Here is a 23,978-nt window from a genome sequence, read left to right as displayed (position 1 = left end):
GACAGCTCACCCCTGCCCTACAGTGAGAGGGGAAATTTCCACTGGAGTTGTTGTTGTCATCCAGTTGCTCACCCTTCCACCAATATGGCACTGACAGAATGCACAGACATTTATGGCTGATATGCCCAGCTGTTTGTTGACAGTGGGGAATAGGAGCTGACTACTGGCAGGAATGTAGGCTGACGGAGAGCGGAAAAGTACTGGGGGTAGTCAACAACTACTCCCATAAGCCCCCTGACCAGTTAAGCACGTTCCAATAGTTGTGTCTCGAGGGCCAATTTTAAACAAGCCTGTAGTTACAAGCGACAGCAAAATAAAATGACATTTATTCTCTGGAACGAGGTTTTTCCGATCTCTCACAGGTTCATAAAATGCTTCTCTTGCCATTTGTATTGGCAGTGATAAGCCACAGTCAAACAACCATTGATGTTCTCACTCTACGTTTTCCCTCCCAGGACCAGTTCAGATGCCAGGATATGCTCATCCCCAGTATTGATCCAATAACATTGCTCTCTTTTCCCCCACATTTTCCCACTGAAAAATTGGATCGTTTTTTGTAAAGTGTGATGCAAAATCCTGTGTCAGTGAGCCAAATTATATAACTTTATAATGATGCTGTTGTAGAAAAATTCCTTCTAACATGTTCTGTCTAGAAGTAATCCTGACAGTCAAAATTTCAGGCTGCAGACAGAGCTAAACAAGCTTTTTGCACAGTTTCAGTTTTGTTTAAGTCTTGGTTGATGTCAAAAAACAGCCGGAACCCCGAAAACGAACATCTCGGGCAGACGCATCTGCCTCATCCACCTGTTGTCAAAACCTTCTGTTTGTGAGAGTTAGCCAGTCAGAAGAAAGTTGGCTTAAAGAGTAAAATGGTGTGTCACAGAGTAAAGATTAACCAAGGGTCTGCACTAAAGAGCAGATGGATATGTCAGCACTAATACATTTTATTTTTTCTTCCCGCCCCAGGAAATTAAAACCTTCAGACACTTAATTGCATTCTGATTAATTTTGATGAATCGATTTGAATCTTTTATGTCTTAAAATATGCTGGATGTTTCTTAAACATACAAAATTGGACTAGAACCAGTTTAAAATGGCAAAATAATTCAGTTTCTTATTCTTTGCACCTTCATTTTTTTTTCAATGCTCATTTTTATTCTGCTGAGTCAACACAAGACATGATTATTTTTCTGTGTTCTTGTGTTTGCTTGCCTCTCATGTGAGAGTCAGGTGTCCCAAGTCACATTTCTTTTTGAAATCAGGTGACGTTCGTGTCTTTTGTTTGGAGAAGTAACGCACTTAAATGTGCACGACCTATATCTGCGCAATTTGTGTCGCATATCTTTACGCATGTTAAAAACATATTTCACAAATATGGGATGATTTTTACTGAACATGTATATATCTCAACTATGTTAATGAAGCTGACTGACAGATCAAAAACAACAAAGACATCTAAACTAAGTCGAAATTGAACCTTACTGGAGTAATACTTGAACAAATATGTTATTCTTTAAATGACTGAAGCAGAGGAAAGAGGGCTACCCAAATCTAACCATCACATCAAAAACAGTAAATATGTCGCCGTTCTCACACGACTGTCTGATTCTCATGGATGAGACAACAGGAAATTGCATTGCATGCAAAACAATAACGCATGCGCGTTACTTTGGGGAAAAAATGGAAGAAATTTCACAGGTTACTGGTGCAAAGCTTAAACGTGTCCCTTGAAATAAAATGCACAAAATCATCAGGGAATAGAAGTGCAAATCAAGCGTCCCTCGGGTGTGCTTCGAATGAGGATGATTAGACACATCACTGACTGCAGCCTTTAGAAATCCTGGTTTTGACATTAGCCTGAAGTGAAATACAAAACACGAGCATACATGAAATTGACCAAATAATGCATGAAAATACAGAAAAGGTTTTTTACTCTTTGCTTGTTCATAGCAGAAATATGTGGTTGGCTTCTTGTACTCTCCCTTTCAAATGAAACATTTTCAAGGACAGCAAATCTTCCTCTGACTGGCAAGTTTTAAAGTCTTACAGGAAAAGTGCTAATCATTTCCAAAGTATTCCAATGCAAGGCATAAACTCACAGATTCATCTATCACAGCTGCTCGAAATACCTTAAAATGAAGCAAGATCAAATCTTGTTAGAGCACAAATGAAGCTGATATGGTGCAATAAACAACCTGCCACTTGACAACAATATGACTAATGCTTGTTTTGATGACGTCTACCAGGGATCAGCTTATTATCATGTAGTGGGACCTGATAAAAAAAAGGTGATATGTGTCGTGACATTTTGTGGTGGTGATGTCTGTTATTTCCCTGGAATACTGCTTTAGGCTGTTGTTTTTTCTTTTTTCCCTCTTTGCACATACTGTGTAAACTCTAATGTTTTGATTGAGGGGCAGGACACGCTGGCATTATGAGGACAATCCCAACTGTACCGACACAGCCGTCGCTTATGTAATGGGAGATTTGACTGGGACACTGTGTTCCCTGACGAAGGCACTTCTTTTCAAAACCATGTGTGGCAAGCTTCCAGAGAATCATTCACAGAGAGTGTACTCCTGTTCACTCGGACTGGAGGAACTAAACAAGGAGCAGAGTGTGTCTGATTATGTTATCATTGAAATGAAGAATGAGGTGGAGGTTACTATGTAAGGACTTTGAAACAGCAACACCTGTTTACTGACTGCAAATCATTGTTAGTACAGTAGGTGCTTTACAGTATGAAGTTAATAATTCTTGATTGTGTATACCTAATCAAATGCAGCTAATTGTAGCAAAATGTATATATCAGCTTTAAAGCAAAAGCTTCTTTATTTGTCATAATCCACAAAGCCAGATTTGTTAAGAAAGCATAGTATTGAATCAAACTATGTCAAACTCAGTTGTAGTCTGCAACATCTGGTGGCTTACTTGACACTCTTCTACATGACCTACACCAGTGGCAGGTTTTTAAACCAATTTAGCCTTCCCACAGTTGCTACTCATCTGCAAGTGGCTTTGCAACCCACTGCCAGCCCAAATCATGCTTTCAGGCTGTTTCTGACCTAACGTCATATCTGCTGTCATTGCTGGAAGCAGCCCATCAATAGATGTGTACACTGTCATTTAAAAGGGATGGAGATGGTCAGCAACAATACTCAGGCAACATTGATGCAAAGCAGGATGCAACCATGCTTTCATGTCGTTCATGCAAAATTCTGGTCCTACCATCTGAATGTCACGGCAGAAGTCAACACTTATCACATCATGCAATGCTTTTCCAATCTTCTGTGGTCCACTTTTGGTGAACCTGTACAATTTGTATCCTCAGTTTTCTGTTCTTATCTCACAGGAATGGAAACCAGTGCCGTCTTCTCCTCCTATACCCCATTTGCTTCAATGTTTTATGTGTTGTGCTCTCTCTGCATATCTTTTTTGTAACAAAGAGTCATTAAACTCGCATATCTGGCACCACCAACCACACTGCATTCAAAGTCACTTAAATCACCGTTCTCCCCCATTCTGATGCTTGTCTTTTACTTTAGCAGGTCATCTTGACCATTTCTGGATCCCTAAATGCAGACTTGCTGCAATGTGATTGTCCCATTAGATATTTGCATTAATGAGCAGCTGGTGGCTCTATGCACATAGGTGGTGAAGGTCCCAGAACAGAGCCATAGAGCTAAAAACAAATTACTGAAGATGGAAATGGGAAGGCAAGTTATTTGGGCTTTAGCAGTCCTGACAGAAATGCTTTTCAGCTTGATGGGTGAAAACCAGTGTTGAAATAGATTTCATGTGGGGCTCTGACCTATGTCCAATCCAATATCTTTGAGAGCTGGAAAACAGGCCTTACCCTAAAAATCACTAAAGGAATTTTAGTTTGCTGAAAGAAGAGAGTGCATGACACCAGCTCAGTCTGTGCTATTTGCAGGCATGATCACACAAACTTTGTACCAGCGGGTTAAATGTTTAATGTCTGATCAGAACATGTTGGACAGCTGCCTTGTCACATTCACTGGGAAAGTTCAGGGCTGCCCAAACCAGACTGAATATGTTTGCCGTTGAGTCCAGTTTAATCCTGAATGAAGGTTGAAAGTGTGAAAACCAGATGAGTTGAACTGCACGTCTGTCATACTTTTAGCAAACTGGCAGCTAAGTTTCAGACACACAACTTCCTCTGACCTCACTTACATTAAACCTATACTAGTGAACGCTAACCATGAATTATTACAGTAATCACAATGTCAAAAAAACTTACCCAGTGCACCAACACAGTTATGGGTAATGTTTTAATTCTTAGTAATGTATTACATAACGCCAGATCAAAGTAAGCTCGTGTAATGGGTCATTTTCTGCTTGGGTACTGCATACTCTTGATAAAGGTTTGAGCATTTTGGTTGGCTACATGGGGCTTTTTTGCGTCTTTGCATGTTCTACATATACTGTCAGCTCTTGTTCTGAAGGTTATTATATCTAAGTAAAACTAAACTAAAAGGCTTTTAGTTAATACGAATTAGACTAAACAAGGAATATTGTGCACATGTAAACCCCAAGTAAGATAAATGACAAAATATGCTATTTTAGTCTCAGCTTTAGCTTTAGTCAGAACAACACATCCAGCACATATCTATTCAGACTCACATGTTTACTGAGAGTGCTTGAGTTGTAGCATAATACCTGTTCTGAACTTCTTAATTGTAAGCTGCAAATAAATATAGTAATTAATGAAATTGGTGAATCGGTGTTGAAACCAAATGAAAAAACAAAACTACATTAACTATGCTCACGTTTTAACTTTTGTAAGTTAGGTAGCTGGACCGGCCAGCTACCTAGCCTGACCTGTTTCCCCATTGTGATGTTTGTGTATTGTATGTATGGTCGGCAAGGTCAGTCTCTCAATTGCCCCTCGGGGATTCAGAAGTTAAGTCTTCTGAATCTGAATGAACTTTTGTATGTTGCATGGCAGCAGGAGGCAAAGCCTGAGACATGTTGAGACATGTACTTCTGCTTTCATACAAAATAAAGTCTTGGGTTTTTTTAAATGTTTTAAATTGACATTAAACACACCTTTTATGTATTGGCCTTAAAGTGAACAGGCTGGTTATTTTGTTTCAATTTTACGCAATTTATGGTTTCGGTGTAGCTCCAGTTTCTCTGGGTTCCCCAAACAAAGATGGTGGTTCTTCCTACTGGTGATTCTTGTGATTCCACCCAAAATACTATTCAGGGGCTTGTAAGCATTGCAAAGATGGCCAACAAGCAGTAAGCATGGCTTCCAGAAGAGGATTAATATTAGTTTAGGGTTTATTGTTGTTTATTGTGTTTGTGTTAGCGTTTTTATGACTAAAACCACTTGATAAACGTGTTAATTTATTTATATATTAGTTCAGCTTGGGGAACTGAGGAAGAATTTAGGAAGAATTTCGAAAGTTGGGGCCTCTGAGTTTGCTAGAGTGGAAGAACCCAAACTCACTAAGCCCGCCTCCTCCTCTTCTGATTGGCCAGCCTGGAGAGTAAATTAGAATTCCCACTCTCCCATTGGCTGGAGAATCCTACATCTCCGCTGCTGCCTCCCTTGTTTTCATACTACAGCATGAAAACACCTTCAGTGGTTTGGAGTAGCTTAGCTTTGGAACCTGTTTCTGAGTAGACTCGGGACCTCACAGAGCAACAATGAAGTTCGTTCGGTTTATCATGAAAAACGCCGCCGTGGCCAGCGCGCCGCAACACATCGAGCATTTCTCGAAATTCTCTCCTTCACCCCTCTCCATGAAGCAGTTTCTCGATTTCGGTGAGTATTGATCCTCGCTAATGTTGTTGCTGGTTTGTTTTTGTGACAATGGGGGGCTACGTGACCTATGTGGCGTCAGCTGCGAAGACGTGACCACAGATGTACCACCGTTTCGTGACCAAATGTCCCGTGGCCATGCATGCTTGCACGGCTCTGCATCTGCTCTGCAGTGTTTGCAGAAACATGGTGCTCATTTTTGCTGGTGTTGCGTCAGACGTGGGCCTATCACTGTGTGCATTATAGTATATGTTTTTAATTTTCTCACCACTATGAACTGCTAATAAAGATTTTATGATGTGCAGACTATCACGCGTTTTGTGCAAAGGGATTGCAAGTCTCGACACAGATGTTAACATACGAATATTAATTTTCTATTATTGTTGTTATTATTATTGTTGTTGTTGTTATTATTATCGCTGTTATTTTTTTTATTTTTTTTTTTATCCATCTGACTTTAATTTTGTTGGATTAAAGTTAGTTTAAAAATTACCCACCGTTATGCATACAGTTGTTTATTCCAGTCAGCAGTTCAAAAAAAAAAACTTTCTCTAAATGTCTCAAATTCGCACAAAGTCCTTCTTACTGACATTAAAAAAACTTCTGAATGAGTATTTTTCTCCGGATCATCTAGTCAGTACATCTGTTTGTCCCCAATTCAGGTTCCATTAATGCCTGTGAAAAGACGTCCTTTGCTTTTCTGAGGCAGGAGCTTCCAGTAAGGCTCTCAAATATCATGAAGGAGATTAACTTGCTCCCTGACAAACTGCTCACAACTCCATCTGTGAAAATGGTGCAGGGCTGGTAAGTTGAATGGGGTTTATTGATTAATATGATCCAAGTAATCAAATGTATTTAGTTGCTTTTTATATTGTAAATGTATTTATTCAGCAGAAACATTTTCTAAAACAAAAGAGCAGCTTATTACAGTTAGTGTCTGTCAGCCTCCAGTGTTTTAAGAAGCATATTTGATGCCAGCTTTTATCTTCCGTCTAGTCACAGTCACAGCTGTTGACTTGTTTATTGCCAGTTTATCCCCCCCCCCATCGTGCTCAGAATTACAAAGCCCCCTATCTGACCAAGCTGTACTCCTTCCAACTAGGGCTGCGCTGGTGAGTGTGAGGCGGAGACGTTAGAGTTGAACTTTACCCTAGTTTCTCCTCACATGTCACGTGACTGTTGTTTTCAAGGCTGCCGTTTCTGCTGTTTCCCTTTATGAGGAGTGGGCTGTGATCTGTATATGTGCCATAAACAAAGTTTTTCTTAAAGAATTGAGGACTTAGCAGTTTCTCTTGTATTTTGCAGCACATGTTAACATGTTTTAACTTATATTTTCAGGTATGTCCAGAGTTTAATGGAGCTCCTTGAGTTCCTGGACAAGAATCCTGATGATCACAAAGTCCTTGGAGAGTAAGTTTCTCATTCTTATGGGTGTTTTCATGTTTTGTAATGAAACATGACCTTTGTGTTCTCCCAAGTGCCTTCATCCCTTTCAATGTGATACTGCCCAAACCCCTGATGCAGGATGTCTTTGTCATTCCTCCCCAGGTTTGTTGATACCTTAGTTACCATCAGAAACAGACACAATGATGTGGTGCCCACCATGGCCCAGGGTGTCATAGAATACAAAGAGGCCTTCCCCCAGGATGTGGCCACCAACCAGAACATCCAGTACTTTCTGGATCGCTTCTACATGAGCCGCATCTCAATCCGGATGCTCATCAACCAGCACAGTGAGTAACATTTGAATTTTTTATTTATTTATTTTAATTCACCGTACCTTTATTGTCAGTGTGTTGTTGTTGGATATCATTGAATGCCGTCAGGGAATCATCACATGAAGAGCATGGCCAGCTAGAAATTAGCTTAAATTGTTTACATGCTAGAATTTCTTTTCTTCTGATCAGGTTATGAAAAAGCTTATGAAAATCTAATTTGATTCTGCCGTGTTTAATCTTTTGACCATTTCATTCTGTGTGGGCTTTTAAACAAATTACAGTCTTAATGGGCTCCACACAAACTTAGGCACCGAAAAGAAGAAATGCTGCACCGACTGCTGTGCTTGTATATGATGCAGCGTTCATTGCACAATTACAAGCTGATGTAAATGTACTGATGAGTCATCACATGGATGGATTTGGTGCCGCAAGCCTCCCATTTGGAGCAGAATTCTGAAAGCAAAATTGCTCACATTTTTCTGTTTTAGGCAAAAGAGTGAATGGCTTTACATTTTTCCGACTGATACGCCCCATTTTCCTTCTTTTTGCCTGTTGTCCCTGTGACAAGTGCTGATAACACTCCCATGTCAACAGCAGATGGTTGCTCTGGCATGATGTTATGCTCTTCAGACTTCTGTTTTGTTATTGAGAGCTTGTGGAGGTATCATCAGCCATGTGGAACAAAGACAGGTGATGCATATCACTGATCTGATAGTTTAGATTTTCAAAATCACTGTTGCGTAAAGGAAAGCATTTATGCTTTATTAACTGCACAACTCTTCTTGAGAAACACTTTTAACACGTATGCAGGTTTCTGCATCTCATAGCAGCATATTGTGCTCCTCAGTGGTATTTTTAGCATGTGTTCCCAAGTTTTTTTTGTATGTAATTTGTATAGTATATTTTTTTTTCTCATTTCTTTTCTAAATGTACTTGTATATTGTTCACATGTTGAAATAAATTACCAATCAATCAATCAATCAATCAATCAAGTGTCTGACTTGATGCGTGTTTTTCATTTTCTGTCATTTATATGCTGTTGTGGTGGTAAATGATCATAGTAAACACAGCCAATGTTTCAAATAATAAGGGCACCATATGTTCTAAGTAATCACTGTGTTCAACACAGTTCAGCTCTTCTTCAGTCTTTATGATATCAAAGAAAGGGGATATATGGGTGTCCCAGATACACATAATATACAAGCTGTATATAATTTATGTTTCATAAAAAATGGGCTGAGGGGTTGCATCAAGGCTGATAATAAGATAAATAAGGATTATTTTGAGCTGTGAATCATGCAAAGCTGATCTACTAGAGTATAACAGTTATATTATAGAGCTGGCATGAACATAATATGACCCCCTTTGAGTTTTTTTTCTAATATATGTATTAATAAGTAGCACTATTAAAACAACAGAAAATAGTTGTACTACTTCATTATCTTTGCATCAAAACCAAGCTGTGTATAGTATTTGTAGTTTTTAGTTAAACGTGTATCTCAGTGGTCCGTTTGCAGAAGATTCACTGTTTTCTTATTTCTACAGCCCTGATTTTTGACGGTACCACCAATCCGGTTCACCCAAACACCATTGGAAGCATTGATCCTCACTGTAAAGTTGGAGATGTAGTCCAGGGTAAATATACAATATGGTTGAATCTGAATTTTGTTTGTCCCTTTGTTTTTTGTTTTCGGTGACATGCTCTCCCTTTATATTCACAGATGCCTTCGGAAGTGCCAAGATGCTTTGTGATCAGTACTACCTCTGTGCCCCTGATGTGATACTTCAGGAGATGAATCGTAAGTTACAGAATTTAGGAATTCTGGAAGTCTGTCCTGCGGCCCATATTGACCCTTTAGCGTTAAATTTACCCAGGTGTGAAAAATCTTTTAAGGTAATCATGCAAACAGCCTCAAGGGTAAAAGTCATTGCAGTGCAATGAAGTGGTTTCAGTAAAGCACAAATAGACCCCGGGCCTCCAGTATGTATGCACAGTATGAGTGGTTTTATGTAAGAGAGCATGATGGATCCGAGAGGGCTCTAAATATAGCAGAGAGTCTGATTTGATGGCTAAGCGGGCCTAGCTGACCACATCAGGCAGTATTGACACACAGACCTTTTCCTCTCCATCCTCACAAAGCGTAAAACCAGAGTGCAGCAGAGTAATTGCCACTAATGGAAATCATCCATGAATGGTTAGAATAATGAATTGTAAATGAAGTGGATAGAATAAATACTTCTTTTTTTTCCTTCTGTGCAGTGAAGAAGACAAATCATCCAGTAACGATTGTTTATGTGCCATCTCACCTTTATCACATGCTGTTTGAGCTCTTCAAGGTAGGAGACCCAGTTTTGAATATGTGCATGTTCAACTCAATATTCCTGAACATCTTGAAAATTTATTTTATTGTCTTAAATATTTATAGAATGCTATGAGGGCCACGATAGAGACTCATGAGAGCAGCAGGAACCTTCCACCTATTAAAGTCATGGTCTCTCTTGGGGATGAAGATTTGACGATTAAGGTGAGTTGCAATCTTAAAAAAATAAAGGGACAATTCATCCTGACCTCCAATTTTCCTCCATGTAGACTGGTTGTTGTCAGTTGCTCGATTCTGGAGATGGTGATTGTACAGATTGCTCAGAGTTTAAAAAGAAATAATAAGAAAAATAAATAAAAAATCCTATTTAACCCTTTAAAACCGGTCTGAGCGGGCACGCTCCGTTTTGCCTAACTATTTTTAAATCCCGGTAGCTCTGCAACCACGTGAGCTAGCACAATAAATTTTTTGCATATGATTCCAGAGGAGTTGTACGTACTTCTTATGCCATCAGCTTGTCCTAGGTCACAGTTTCCTTCCACACATATCTTTGCAAAAACTGCATAAAAATCACTTGCAGCAATAAAAACATAATATTCCAGAAAAACGCTTTGCCGATCCGATCAGCTGTTTGTAACACTTCCTACGTCCATTAGCGTGAACTATCACATGTCCGCCATGTCCTGCCCGAAACCGGAAGTGACGTCACTTTCGCAGAAATGTAGTTTTTTTTTTTTTTACCATCAAGGCCTCATGAGCCTATACTGGTGTTGTTAAAAGTTATGTTTGACTTTCTGTGTCGTTTCTGGGATGCTTAGGACACATATTGCACTGCTGGAAATAGTTTATTTTGATGCAGATGCTGCTTTTTTGCAAATTTGCACTATAATATTTATTTTCGTTTTTCCTGCAGTGTATAGAAATTGGTGTATTTCAAAAATAAAACTATGAAGACACTCAAAATAAATTTCCTGTGGTGGGAAACTAGTTTGTGCAACTTTTTTGTATTTACAGTTTTGAGGGATAAGCCTCTTAAATTTCTCTAACTAGAAATATATGTTAAAAAAACAAAAATGATTTTCAATTTTATTTATTTATTTATTTTTTCCTTGCACTTCTTTGCAATTTATGTAATTACTATGCACTTAATGCATGCATATCATTAAAACTTAGGCTATAATGGTTGTATTGATGTATAGCAACTTGAAATACTCCCAAAAATGGCACTACAGCATGTAAAAAATATAAGATAAGCTCTGGTGGAATTGGTTCTATGGTAGGTCTTAAAGGGTTAAAACACCAGGCCTCCAGGTAAAATGTGCATTCCCCAACCAGCTGACCAGCGTTTGGCCTCCTTATGATTGCCCCAAAAGTTGATTCTGTTCATCTGGACGTAGCGTTTTCAGTGGGAGAAACGTTTCCCCAACCTTATAAACAACACATTTGCGTGATGACTGAAACAAGTACCATGACTAACAATGGGCTGTGGGGTCAGTTCCTGATCATTAATATGCAAATTTTCATGACCATTGATCAATTGTCATTGGGTAATGGTCATGAGTACCACTCGCAGAGAAGTTTGGTTAAAATGGTACTCACTGTCATTGATCTAAAGGCATGAAAATTTGCATATTAATGATGAAGAAACTCACCTCACAGCCCATTGTTAGTCAGTAGTGCTAGTTTCAGTCTAGTTTTCAGGGTTGGATGATTGAGCGTGCATCAGATTGATGTCAACTTTTTTGCAAACACTCGCCATTTACGTTCTGAGCTGCAGTGAAGCTTGAAAACGTGCAACACAAAACTTCTGAGTAAAAGTTGCACCTTTTGAAATGTTTTGGTTGCAGGGGTTTGCCTTCAAAGTAAAAGTAATCTCCATTTCTGGTTTGTCCCACATTTCAGTTTCACTGCATCATGGCGAGTTGTTTTTAAGTTTGTGTAGACAAATGGACGTCTTCCAGGTGAACTACTGGTGACTGGGCCAGTCTGGTAGGAACCTCTGAGTAAGTGTCATTTAGGTGCAAGCAAAGGCAGGCGTCTCGGCACCTATGATCCCCAAAATTGGGCACCTCAGATCAAAATGATCTAAATGGATCACTGGCACTGGGGGGGAAATGGTGTGATTTCAGGGGTGCATAAATTGGACCAATTTTATGGGTATATTTGGTAAATCCAGAAATTTTTAATAGTAACTCAGTACCTCAAAATTAAATGATTAAAAAGTGCTCAAATCTGCACAGCATACCTGTGTTCAGCCCCACTCTGGATTCAGATAACATCCTTAATGTGGTGGGAAAGCGAAAGATCAAACGACATCCTTGATGTGAACTTGGTCTTGTTCTACATGCATTCATGCAGGTTACTTCAAGGAGTTTCCTCCCATAGTGTTCTAACATATTAACAGCAGCTGGATTAAAGGGTTTAAATTGCCTGTAGGAGTCAACAGGAGCGTAGGTGGTTTTTATTTTTGTGAACAAGCACATATAAAGCAAGGTTAATGAAGCTTGTAAAGGCAAAATTATTTCACCACACTGATCCTGTTTATTGCTGTCGTTGCACCCATTTAGTATTTATTGCATTAATAATACAGGGATATCCCACACGGTACAAAGCGTGCATCTGATTTCAAAGCTAAACTTACCTCTCCTTTTGTCATGTCCACCCAGCGCTTTCTCTAAACATGTTATGTAATGACTTCACCCTCAATTAAGCACAGTGCCTACTGGCACGCAGAGCTACTAAGCTCTGATAAGATTAGCACCATGGGCTGTGTGCATTCATACTCACAGAGCCTATAAATCTTGACTTTATGCCCATGTGTCAACAAAACACTGTCGAGGCTTCTTGTGCCCGACTAGCTTGACTATAAGTGACATACTATAATAAACAAAAACTTATTGGTCTTTAACAGTTTGTGAATTAAATGGCAGAATCTGCACTTGAAATTAGACACAAACATAAGACACTCGGCTTCCACCCTTATATTGAAGCCGAGTGTTCATGACAGGCAGGCCCGTCTCTCTTCAGCTCTGTCCAAGCACCTCACATCATTCTCTATTTTTACCCCCTGCCCGTGCTGTGCTGTAGGTGAGCGACAAGGGTGGCGGTGTCCCATTTCGTAGGATTGAGAACCTTTTCAGCTACATGTACTCTACTGCTCCGGCTCCACAAATAGGAGACCAGAAACGGCCTCCACTGGTAAGTAAAAGTAAAGCCTAAGAAGTCGATCATTAACAGCTTTGCACAAACAACAAACTGTTTATTCAGCAGGTCTAAAGGGTGCCGTTATGAGCACCACATTCTCTTTGGTTGCCTTTCTTTATAGCCTCCAAACGTTTTGTTGCTTACTTAGTCATTTAAAGTTTGAAGCACTGGACTAATATTGTTGTTTTTCTGAAAAAGCCATTGACCTTCAGTCACAATACAAACTTGACAAAAGATCTGTTTGTTCCATGGATGAGCAGTGCTGCTTTCAGTGTGACAGAACAAAGCCTTCTTAAACCCTTGATCTCCCTCGTCTCTCTGTACAGGCTGGCTTCGGCTACGGTCTGCCCATTTCTCGTCTCTACGCCAAGTACTTCCAGGGGGACTTGCAGCTCTACTCCATGGAGGGCTATGGCACAGACGCTGTCATCTACTTGAAGGTGAGCCAGGCAGGGTGATCATGCATGAAACTGTGACAAGAAGCCGGCAGTTTGAAAGTCTGGAGCGCATAACAAATAGAAGCTGCCCTGTGCCATGCCTTTTGTTAAACACAAAACCGACTCTGCAGACCTGTGGAACTGGTGTAGGTAAGACAGGACATTTGTAATTACATCCTGTCGTCTTGTCCCTCCAGGCGCTGTCCACAGACTCCATCGAAAGGCTGCCAGTGTACAACAAAACTGCTCTGAAGAACTACAAAATGAGCCAAGAGGCTGACGACTGGTGTGTACCCAGCAAAGAGCCGCTAGATCTGAGCAGCTATAAGGTGACCAAGTGAAAACCTCTTCTGGGCAGTACAATGAAGCCTCCAGAATACGTCTTCATATCCCGTGTCATCTTCTGCCAACAAGATGGGAACCAGACTTTGTTTTTTTTCACTCTGAGAATCCTCTTCAGACTAGAGCAGACATAAGTAACCTTTTTAATTTCAGCCTGTTTTTTTTAGCAGTAGCTCGTTAATGCTTTCTGCATCCGTTATCCTTTTCATGAGAAAATGCACACATCAGAAATGGCTACTAACAGGAAATGCATTACAATCACCTCTCAGACTTTGGTGAAGTCGCTCCAGTGTTGCTGAACTACACTCGGTATCGGTCGAGAGTGTGAGGTGACGTCCTCGAGGAAGAGACGGGCGGCCGGGGATAATGCAGCATGTTGCGGGTGATTTTAAAAACGTAGATTATGACTGATTTCATACAGTAATGCTGTTGAAGACTTTTCTATTAAAAGTCTTTACAGCTGTTTAATAAGGGACATGTGGAGGTGTTCAGTTAACAGGAAGCGCCTGTTGTTCAGCCTTATCACAGCAATTTCACCCAAAGGATCACTTTATTCGAATACTTGAAGTATTTAAACTAATACTGGTGTTGCACATTGTTACATTTCTGCTGTACTGTAATGCTGTTTCGTGTGTAAATTTGAACAAATGTTTGACTCTGAGCAAGTTTTGTGCATGCATTTCTTTTTTCTTTAAAAAAAAATGTAATCGCAGTATTCCCACTAACATCAGTTTTTTGTGGACCAGGCTAAATGTAATCCACTCTCTTTCTGGGTGTTGTTTTGCATTAATTGCAGTGAAAAGAACAGTACATGATATAATCTACAGGACACGCGGTTCTCTCTGACGTACAACAGTAAGCTACAGTATCGTTTGCCTGCCTTGGTGGGTGGTTTAATGCTTTGTGACAGTTCAATGGAGGCAATTGTTATTAAACTTCATCGGATGTCGTGTTTAAACTCTCTACCATCTTGTGATCCAGCAAGGCAGGGGCAGATCTTTTGTTGTAATGTGCCATATGAGAACAAAATGCCCTGTTGCATATGAACAGTTATGTTTTGTTGTTGGTGTGTGTGTGTTGTTTTTTTTTTTTGTTTTGTTTTTTTAAATGATTTAAATCCATCTTAATCATACAGTATGTACAGAATTGTTTTTATAGCTACACTTTTTTGCAGCTGAAAATATTGTAAATACTGTAAATGCGATCCAAATGACAATAAAACAGCAAACAGTTTAAAGTGTTACTCTTCTGTTCTATTTTTTTAATTAAGCGTACAGAAGTGATTATATCAATCAGTGGATGGTCCCTAGGGTGCAGCTGATTACAGCTGTGGGGGATGAAAGGAGAAGTGATTAGGGAAAGAAACAAAAGTAGAGTTTTGCCGCCCGGTGTCACCGGGTCTCCTCTAAAGATGGAGATGAGGTCAAGTTCAGTAACTCTACCCTGTAGACATTCCACCACGTGACCCTCATGCGCCAAAGAAATCTCACCACGTACGTGACCGATCAGGACTTTACGTCTAGTTATTTCCACTCAGCTGCTTTCACTGCCTCGGGGTACAAAGAGTTACACCACTATTTTGCCGGGAAGTGACAAGAAGGAACACACTGGTTTAGTAGCTCTCGGCTCGGAGCCCAATAAGACAGAGGTCATGTTCGAGTAAACGGACTAAGATGTGGGCTTGTGGTTGCTGGATATGTGGGGAGTGTGAGACTCATGCAGCCAAAGGATAAAAGCCTAAAGGGAGTTCTAATAATAGCTGGCTTCTGCTCGCTTTCTTTTTCAAGAGGGTGAGAGGCAGTATACATTTAACATGTTCAGTAATGGCTGTGCTTTAAAGGTCACTTAGAGATGCTTGTTCTAAATTCTAGAGTCAAAAACTGACTTTTTTACCCCTTAAGCTGTAAAAGGCTGATGGGGCAGCATGGACATCCAAGCTTTTGAATTCGATAACTCAAGGACGAGGCAATGTTGGATTTTAAAATTCATACAAATCTTGCATGTGTTTTAATTTGAGTGACCACGACCTCAAGGTCAGTGGTCATATTTGTAGAAACCAAAAATTTAACTTTTCATTAATACAACTTAATCAACATTACCACTTACAAGCATATTTATTATCCTGTGATTGTGCTATCACTTAATTATCAGTAATTTCAAGTAAACATTACTTGTGTTGTATTTATATGATGAAACCAATCAGGGTAATTTTCACCCCCTGTATAAAATGATCTAAATAAATAAATAACTATCCATCCCAGAGATGTAATCTCTTCCAGCATGTGCTCGATTGGCACTCATTACATGCCTGAAACACCTCAGCTGGCTCCTTTTGATGTGGAGGAGTAGCAGCTCAGTTCCTCACCCTATCTCTAAGGCTGAGTACAGACACCCTTTGGAGGAAACTCATTTCCGCTGCTTGCATCTGCAGTCTCATTCTTTCAATCACTACTCGGAGCTCATGAGTAGAAATGCAGACCTCACAGCTTCACTTTTACACTCTGCTCTCACTTCATCACGACATACCGGTCTGGCTGTTAGTCTCCCATTCCTCTCTCTGCTAACTTAGGAAGCAACCCCAAGATGCTTAAACTCTCCATGGAAAGTTGTACCTGACCCAGAGTGGACGATCCAGCCTTTTCAGGCTGAGAACCAGATTTGGAGGTGCAAATTCTAATCCAGACTGATCCACACCTGGATGAAAAGTGTTCTAGTGCAAGCTGCCCCAGGTCATTGATCACTGAAGCCAACAGGACCACATCATCTGCAAAAAGCAGAGACGAGATTCTGAAACCCCCAAACCCACTGACTGCGCTTACAAATTGGTAGCAAAGGATAGCCCTGGCCAACTAGGCCCAGAGAACCAGTCTGACTTATTGCTGGTAACGCAAACCAAGCTCTCACAAAAACAACTAAAGCTAAAAACACACTTCAGCGAGTCATAGCACAGAATTGGCCTCGTGGTATGCTGAGGACATGCTGGCTGTGAGTGAACAGAAGGAGGAGTGAACAGTTGCTATGTTCCTGTCTGTGTTTCAAGAGCAAAGGTACCACCTCTTTCAAGCTGATTTTCCAGTCCAGAATTGGACAGTCCTAGCAGCAGGTGGAGTTTTCCTCAATCCCAGGAGGACCACTGTTGTTCGGACCTGCAGTGTAGAAGTATCAGTGGCAGCACAGGACACACTCTAGTTGTCTCAGTAGATCAGCTAACATTGGTTTTTGATAACATCCAGTCTGGGAAGTTCTCAGATGATGAATGCAGCGGTGGAGTCTGTCTTTCTTATAATCACTCGCAAAGTGACCCTAACCCATGATACTGTGTGATACCAGCTATACAACAACATTAATGTTTGACTTTATTATTGCCAAACAACACAAAAAGAGAATTTTGTAAAATTAATACTTGTAATAAAATTAATTACCTTTTGTTGATCATACGTGATGCCTTAAGTGACTTTAAATTCAAGACGTTTGCTTGTATGTTTCTCTAATATGCTGATATGTTTAAAGGGGAGGACAATATAATAATACAATCAATTTAAAGAATTATTAAACTGCTGTATCTGACTTAATCACTCATTTAGTTTTACAGTATCTCTTAAAACCCTCCAGGGATGCCCATTTGTTTTTGTTGATGAATGAAAGGTCCTGTGGGTGGCTTGTTCTATATCCCGTATTGAGTGTATATGGGCCAGCAGCTGATCTAAATGCAGCCATAGCTCTGAGTGTTTACCCGCAGGCTTACACAGATACACAGAGGAAAGAATCCAATAGCGCTCAGCTTCTATCTCATACAAACAAAAGGCTGATAAACTCTCCATAGCAACAGCAACCCCTGCCAAAGTACACAATGTCCATCATCAGCATGTTGACGTGTACAAGAATTCTCAAAGTGCCCTTATGCATAATCTTTTTGTACCAAAGGTGTGCAATGTTTGATAGATAAGAAGTTATAGACTTCATATATATCATGACAGCTCCCATTGGTTTCGTGTTCTACTGTTTTAAAGCCTCAATTTGGACTCATAGACATTAAAAAAGAAGATCGTAGACTCTGGATCTGAAAAGTTGAAGCAAATGTGGAAGCGATTTGCTAAATAGACTTCAAGTCCCATACAAGTCTAGTTAGAACACGGCGCTCTGACTTGATCCCAGTAAACTCTTGTCTGCCTCTAGGCTCTGGGATAATAATGAGTCAGTATGACTCGTTTTGGGTTATATTGAATAAAAATCCTTAGTCAGTTTCACGAATCTTGTTCATACTCAGTTTTTGAAAGGATAGTTGTTGGATATGCTCAATGGCTGATGAACTGTGATTGACAAGTTGTTAGAAATGAGTGGGTTTGCAAGCCACACCTGTAATAACACAGATTTTTACTCCAGAACCCTTAGTAGCAAGCTAAAGTTAAGAGTTTTATCCTAAGAATTTCAGCCTCAGGTGGCCATTAGAGGAAATGAATAAGATATAGTTTCATGAAACTTGCACATCTTCTTCTGCTTTTATTTACATTTTACACTGTGTTTTTTTCTTTCTTATTTCTCTTTACATTGGGTTTGTGATTATTAGTGTTATTTAATATTAGTTCTCTAAAGTAAAGCATCTGGAACGTGACAGATTCAGTTTTAATGAACGAACAAGTAGTGGTAATTGGTGATTTTTTAAAAAAAGGAAGATAAACAACCTGCCTCAGCTCAGTTACATCTCTCGGTGACCTGTGGCCCAGTGACCTGCAGACAAATATCCAGAGCAGAACATTACAACCGCCACAACTGCCAGGGTGAAACACTGTAAACACCCTGACTGCCAACAGATACTAACATGCCAAATGTTTTCATCATGACAAACTAATTGTGATTTCAACAGCAGTAAAGCACGCGGCTTGCTCTGCCAATGGGGTGCTTTTCATAAAGCTATTCATTTACTGCATATTTGGACTGGAGCTACAATTATCTCCTCCACTTTAAGTCAGCCCACAATAAAACACAAGAACTATCTCATTTTCTTTTCAAGTAAAGATAACTCTCGGCTCATTATATTATTAATAATAATGGGGTAATGGTGCTGAGCTTCTATTGCTGCTGTTACCCTCTAGTGGCCTGTTTGATTATAGAAACATCCACCTGTAGTTAGTTTGCATGGAAACTAGTGAATTCACTGTTTGCAATACAGTCACCAGACACTTAATTAGGTACACCTTGCTCAAGCTGTCTGAGCTTGTTATGGCTTAGATTTAACAGTGCTAGAGACATCACCTTTAGATCATCTAAGCTTTATGACATCGTGTGTTGTAAGCAGCCATCCAAAGATGGGTACACTGTGGTCATAAAGAGATGGATATGGTCAGCAACAATACTCAAGTAGGCTGTGACATTTTAAGCGAAGGTCAGTTGGTACTAAGAGGCTCAAAGTGTACCAAGAAAATATCCCCCACTCCAGCAGCAGCCTGAACCACCGCTGATACAAGGCAGGATGGATCCGTGCTTTCATGTTGTTTATGGCAAATTCTGAACCACTATCCCAAAGTTTCAGCAGAAATCGAGACTCATCAGACCAGGCAGCGTATTTCAATCATCTGTTGTCTAAGTTAGTGAGCTCATGAGAGCTGCAGACCCAGTTTCCTGTTCTTAGCTGACAGAAGTGGCATTTTAGTCCACCTGCTTCAAGGTTTAACATCTTATACTGTTCTGCATATCTTGCGTGCAAAGAGTGATTACTTTGTTAATCGTTTTCATGATCAGTTTGAATTTCAGCAGGCTCTCTTGACCAAAATGCATCAAGTTGCTCCCGTGTGATTGGCTGATAAGAACTTTTGATAAAATCTTTAATTGTACAAACATTTAATTCTGAGCATCACTGAAAGAAAATACAGCCTATTTCATTTAGAAGAATAACACATTCACCACAACACAACAGCTTCAAGTCACATTACCTCCACCCCACGCTTCCAGTTGAACTCATAGTAAGTAGTACATTCTTCATCTTAAAGCTCAAAGATGTCTTGACGTGTGTAGCAAATGCAAGAAGTATTTACTGCAGGTACTCTTCACTTGTTCACTTGCCAGATAACTATAATTTTAATAACAGAAATGTCACAGCCTTCACATTAATGTCAGTTGGACTGTTTTCACACCTTGGCCATCTGCGTATGGAGTAATAAGACAGGTCATGAAAAAATGACCACTTTTACAGTGTCACCACTGTCTGCTGACTGGGCAAACTGAAGAAACTGCCAACACTACAGAAATTTCATGTCTACGCTTGCAACAAGTCTGTGAAAAATTGCACCTTTAGATGCTGTTAAACTGAATTTTCTCCTTTTTTTAAACTGAAGCGGGTCAGTATTTAAGGCCATGTTCAGACAGGGTGCAGTTTCTCATCATGATGAAATGAGAGGTGAGTGTAGCTTTACACTTATAGACATCTGATTGCATTGAAATTGGACGTCCAAACGTATTTAATGTTTTGTTATTTTCATTCTTTCAGCACTTTAATGGCCCGCTTCTATAACCACAGACTGCTGACTGGATAGTTCAAGGTACAATTTTTGGATATTCATGGAACTGTAAGATTTCTTTGCAATATAACTGTAGCTGAACATTGACTGTGTGATGATATAGTGTTGTTATAGGCATACTTTTTATTATTCTTTATACTTTTCAATTTTTTTGTAATGTGTTTAATCTGAACTCAGTAACTTGCAAATCAAATGATCAATTATTGTTGTTGTAGTTGTTTTTAATTAAAAAAGGAGCAAAAATAGCAAAGTCTGCAGATCTAATTAAATCTAAATATATTGAATTGGTTGAATTGACTTGTAATTTTTATTTCTTTGTCCTTTTCTTTCTGTATAAATATAAACCGTATCTAAATGTGTTTCTGTCATAAAACCCAAGCCTTTAAAAACGTTTTTCCTCAATTAATTCCAACATCTCGCACTAATGATATGTGATAAAAAAATAAAACCAACGCTTCGAGCATCTGGTCACAAATTGTTTGTTTCTCCAATAAACACTGACATTTGTACAGTGTTTTGTCGGGATTTATTCAACGAGTAAATGAGAAAGCATTTAAATGTCATCTTTTACATAACTATTGTGTAACTGTTGTTATCCCCAGATGGTTGTCTTAGCTCTGGCCATGTTCGTAGCATTGTCATCTTGTGCAGTTGGTTGCTCGGGGAACACAAATTCTGTGAGTATGAGCTTTGTTCATTGATGTTATGAAGCTAGAAGGCAGATGGAACAATACAAAAAAAAAACATTTATTATGCAACAAAAGTTTTCCCCAGATGTTATTTAGCACAGACAGAACTGTGCCGAGCTCTTGTCACACTGAGCTCGTAGAGAGAATAGAACATCACGATATGTTTAATATCAATTACTCCAATTTGTCGTTTGAGAAAGTTTTTGTTTCTTCTTTTCCAGTCTGAACTCAAACTTTGGCGCGTAGAAGATCAACCTTTGTCTGTGCAACTAGCTGCTATTTTCAAGGTGATGCAATGAGCTATTACACAATTAGGGCAACAAAATTAATAAACAAGTCTGTTGATTAACCATTCTGTTAAATAATTTTTCGTTTATTAAAAAATAAAAAAAATAAATGACATTTTAATATCTTTTCTTTTAAATTTTAAGAAATTGTGACCAGTATTTTTCACCTTTTTTGATGTTATAGACCAGACACTTTATTGGTAAATAAAGTAAGAAACTAGGCAGGTTAATTATTCACTATTCTTTAAATCTTATTTTTTTATGAACATCAGGCCTTCATCTTAGCGAAGGGTCCCTGTAGGCCAAAAACGTTTGATTATATTACCCAATTCATCTACTTAAAAAAAATTATTTTATTTATATCAACTGCCAATTTTGCATCAATAAAGTCAAGGTGGAAATGTTGCTTCAAATGCTTGTTTCCATTTTCTGTGTGTTAAAATCTGTTTTTATTTTTTACTTGATTTTTCAGACATTTAGTAGGAAATCACTAGAATTTGCCTTAAAATTAATTGCAGTGGGCTTTGCTTTTTTAATGGTAAATGGAGTGGTTCTTATAGAGTGCCTTGCTTTCCACAAAGTGGATCAAACCACTAACCTTAGGATTTGTAGACTACCTGCACTACCTTATGAGCTACGGCCATTGCATTAAAGCTTTTATTAAAGCACAAGATAAAATAAAAAACATAAATAAATTATAAACATCTACAACAATCCAGCCTTCTGCAAACAAATCCTCAAATCCAAACCAGCCTTTTACAAGAGTACTGTATATACAGTATACATACTCATATATAGATATGCATGTATTTGTACACACATACACATGCATTTATTCATTCCTTTTCTTTATCTTCTTGTTTCTATAGTGACATAGGTATAGGTAACTTCTATAAATTACCGCACAGTTACTACTCTGACTCTGTATGTATTGGACATAATCTGGAGCATCTGGACCCACTATTTTTATTATTATTATCATTATTATGTAAATCCCTATAAATCCGAATTATTATTATTTTATCTGTCAATGAGACTGCAGCATGTCACTCTTTCTAAAAATGCTCACTATTGCAGGAGATGGAGAGCCTGAAGTGTGAACAAACAACACTTCAGCAGCAGCACAATGCTCTGACTCAGGTAGCCTCTATATAACTCCTTACAATCTGTCTCCATACTGAGCACCAGCTACTGAATGTGTTATTTTTTTCATGCGCAGATGCATATATCAAGCCATCAGAAAAGAGCTCAGAAGAAAGTAGGTCAGTGAATAAAATAATCTGCATTCTTTACTCAAAATAAAACTATTTTCAACACGCACTCTTAATTCAATATGTGCTGCAATCTCTCTTCTCAAGCAGGAACACACATCCTCACTTACAGTCCAAATTACATTGAGGTTGATAACTTTCAGTCATCTGTGGAAGATGCAAGAAGACGAGGTGACCCCTGTTTCCACTACACGGTCCTAGATCAGACCTGGCGCGCCACCAACACCACCAGCAAGCTGAAGATGTGTGATCGGCAAGTAGACTGGAAAGGTAACCGACTGCACTTTCTTTATATGTAGCATGCACCTATTTCACTAAAAGCAGCAATGGCATTTCAAAAAACAGAATAAAATTTTCATCTTCTATTGGAGGGTGGTACCGTCTTTTCTACAAGGGTAAAAGTCTGCAGATGCCTGAGAGGTGCATCCCTGTGAACAACTGTGGCACCAACTCCCCGCTGTGGCTGTCCGGGCCTCATCCAAGGATCAGGGATGGTATTGTGACCCGCAATGTCTGCGGCACTTGGAACAAAAGATGCTGTGCTTTCCATTCCACCCCCATCAAAGTCAAGAAGTGCCCGGGCAACTATTACATCTATCAGTTCACTAAGCCAACATCCTGTTATTTGGCTTACTGTGCAGGTATAAATGAAAAAATGCATTAATATTGTGCACATTTGTGGGAGCATTTGGCTTTTGGATGCTGAAAAATTAAGAAATTAAACATCCACTTTCACCCACAATCCATATTTATCCTGATTGCTGCAAATGTATACCTTTTGGAACAGTCTAATTCCTGCTAAGAGCAGTGCTTTTTAGAGGCCTTTTCGAATGTTGCTGAATGTGTGTTCTCAGACGTCAACACGCTTGTGTGCGGGCGATGCAGGAGAAACCAGTCCTGTGTGAGCAGAGATAAGATTAACTGGAGATGCAAGACAAACAGAAGTAAGTAAAGTTTTTGTCAGTTTGAATGTGTCATACTAACGTTTACGCTGAAGGGATGGAAGGCCTTGGATGTCTGGGGCTTTTATTCTTCTCTGTTTGGTGACAGCGTTTCTTTGTCAATCGTAATGCAACTTATTGAATACTAACATTGATTAATATGGGCAATCAGGCACAAATAGTTGCATGTATTATTGTACAGCACTAATTTGTTACTAGTTTGTATCTATATAAATACAAAAATTCAACATACAAAAGGTTCATTAAACAACTGTGTTCAAATATTTGTATTACTTTAAGAAATATTAAGAGACAGGTGAAGTCTTCCTTTTTTGCTCCTCAAACTTTAATTGCAAGCAAAGCTGGAGAATCTGCTACATAGTTTGTGTAAGAATGATTAAGATATTATCCTGTGCTTTCCATAATACACCTACAAAAGCCTCTCTTTATTAAGAAATTGCT

General features: G+C 39.2%; 1 protein-coding gene across 1 annotated transcript; it reads left to right on the top strand.

The window, feature by feature from the left end:
- The first annotated feature begins 5,577 nt into the window (after positions 1–5,577).
- Positions 5,578–14,930, top strand: pdk2a (pyruvate dehydrogenase kinase 2a). The gene is made up of 11 exons (XM_080873992.1): positions 5,578–5,794; positions 6,454–6,595; positions 7,130–7,201; positions 7,340–7,524; positions 9,055–9,144; positions 9,231–9,308; positions 9,770–9,846; positions 9,936–10,034; positions 12,918–13,028; positions 13,361–13,474; positions 13,669–14,930. The coding sequence occupies exons 1-11, from the start codon at positions 5,677–5,679 to the stop codon at positions 13,810–13,812; spliced, it is 1,230 nt and encodes a 409-aa protein (XP_080730118.1). The 5' UTR covers positions 5,578–5,676; the 3' UTR covers positions 13,813–14,930.
- Positions 14,931–23,978: the final 9,048 nt, after the last annotated feature.

This window comes from Rhamphochromis sp. 'chilingali' (genome assembly GCF_963969265.1).
Source record: "Rhamphochromis sp. 'chilingali' genome assembly, chromosome: 22".
In the NCBI taxonomy this organism is placed as follows: domain Eukaryota; kingdom Metazoa; phylum Chordata; class Actinopteri; order Cichliformes; family Cichlidae; genus Rhamphochromis; species Rhamphochromis sp. 'chilingali'.
Note: the sequence above shows the minus strand (reverse complement) of the source record. Positions and strands in the feature narration are given on the sequence as shown.

Coding starts and splice junctions, on each gene's coding strand:
- pdk2a (XM_080873992.1), top strand. CDS start 5,677: ATGAAGTTCGTTCGGTTTATCATGAAAAACGCCGCCGTGGCCAGCGCG. Junction 7,525..9,054: donor GATGCTCATCAACCAGCACA/GTGAGTAACATT, acceptor TTATTTCTACAG/CCCTGATTTTTGACGGTACC. Junction 9,309..9,769: donor GATACTTCAGGAGATGAATC/GTAAGTTACAGA, acceptor CCTTCTGTGCAG/TGAAGAAGACAAATCATCCA.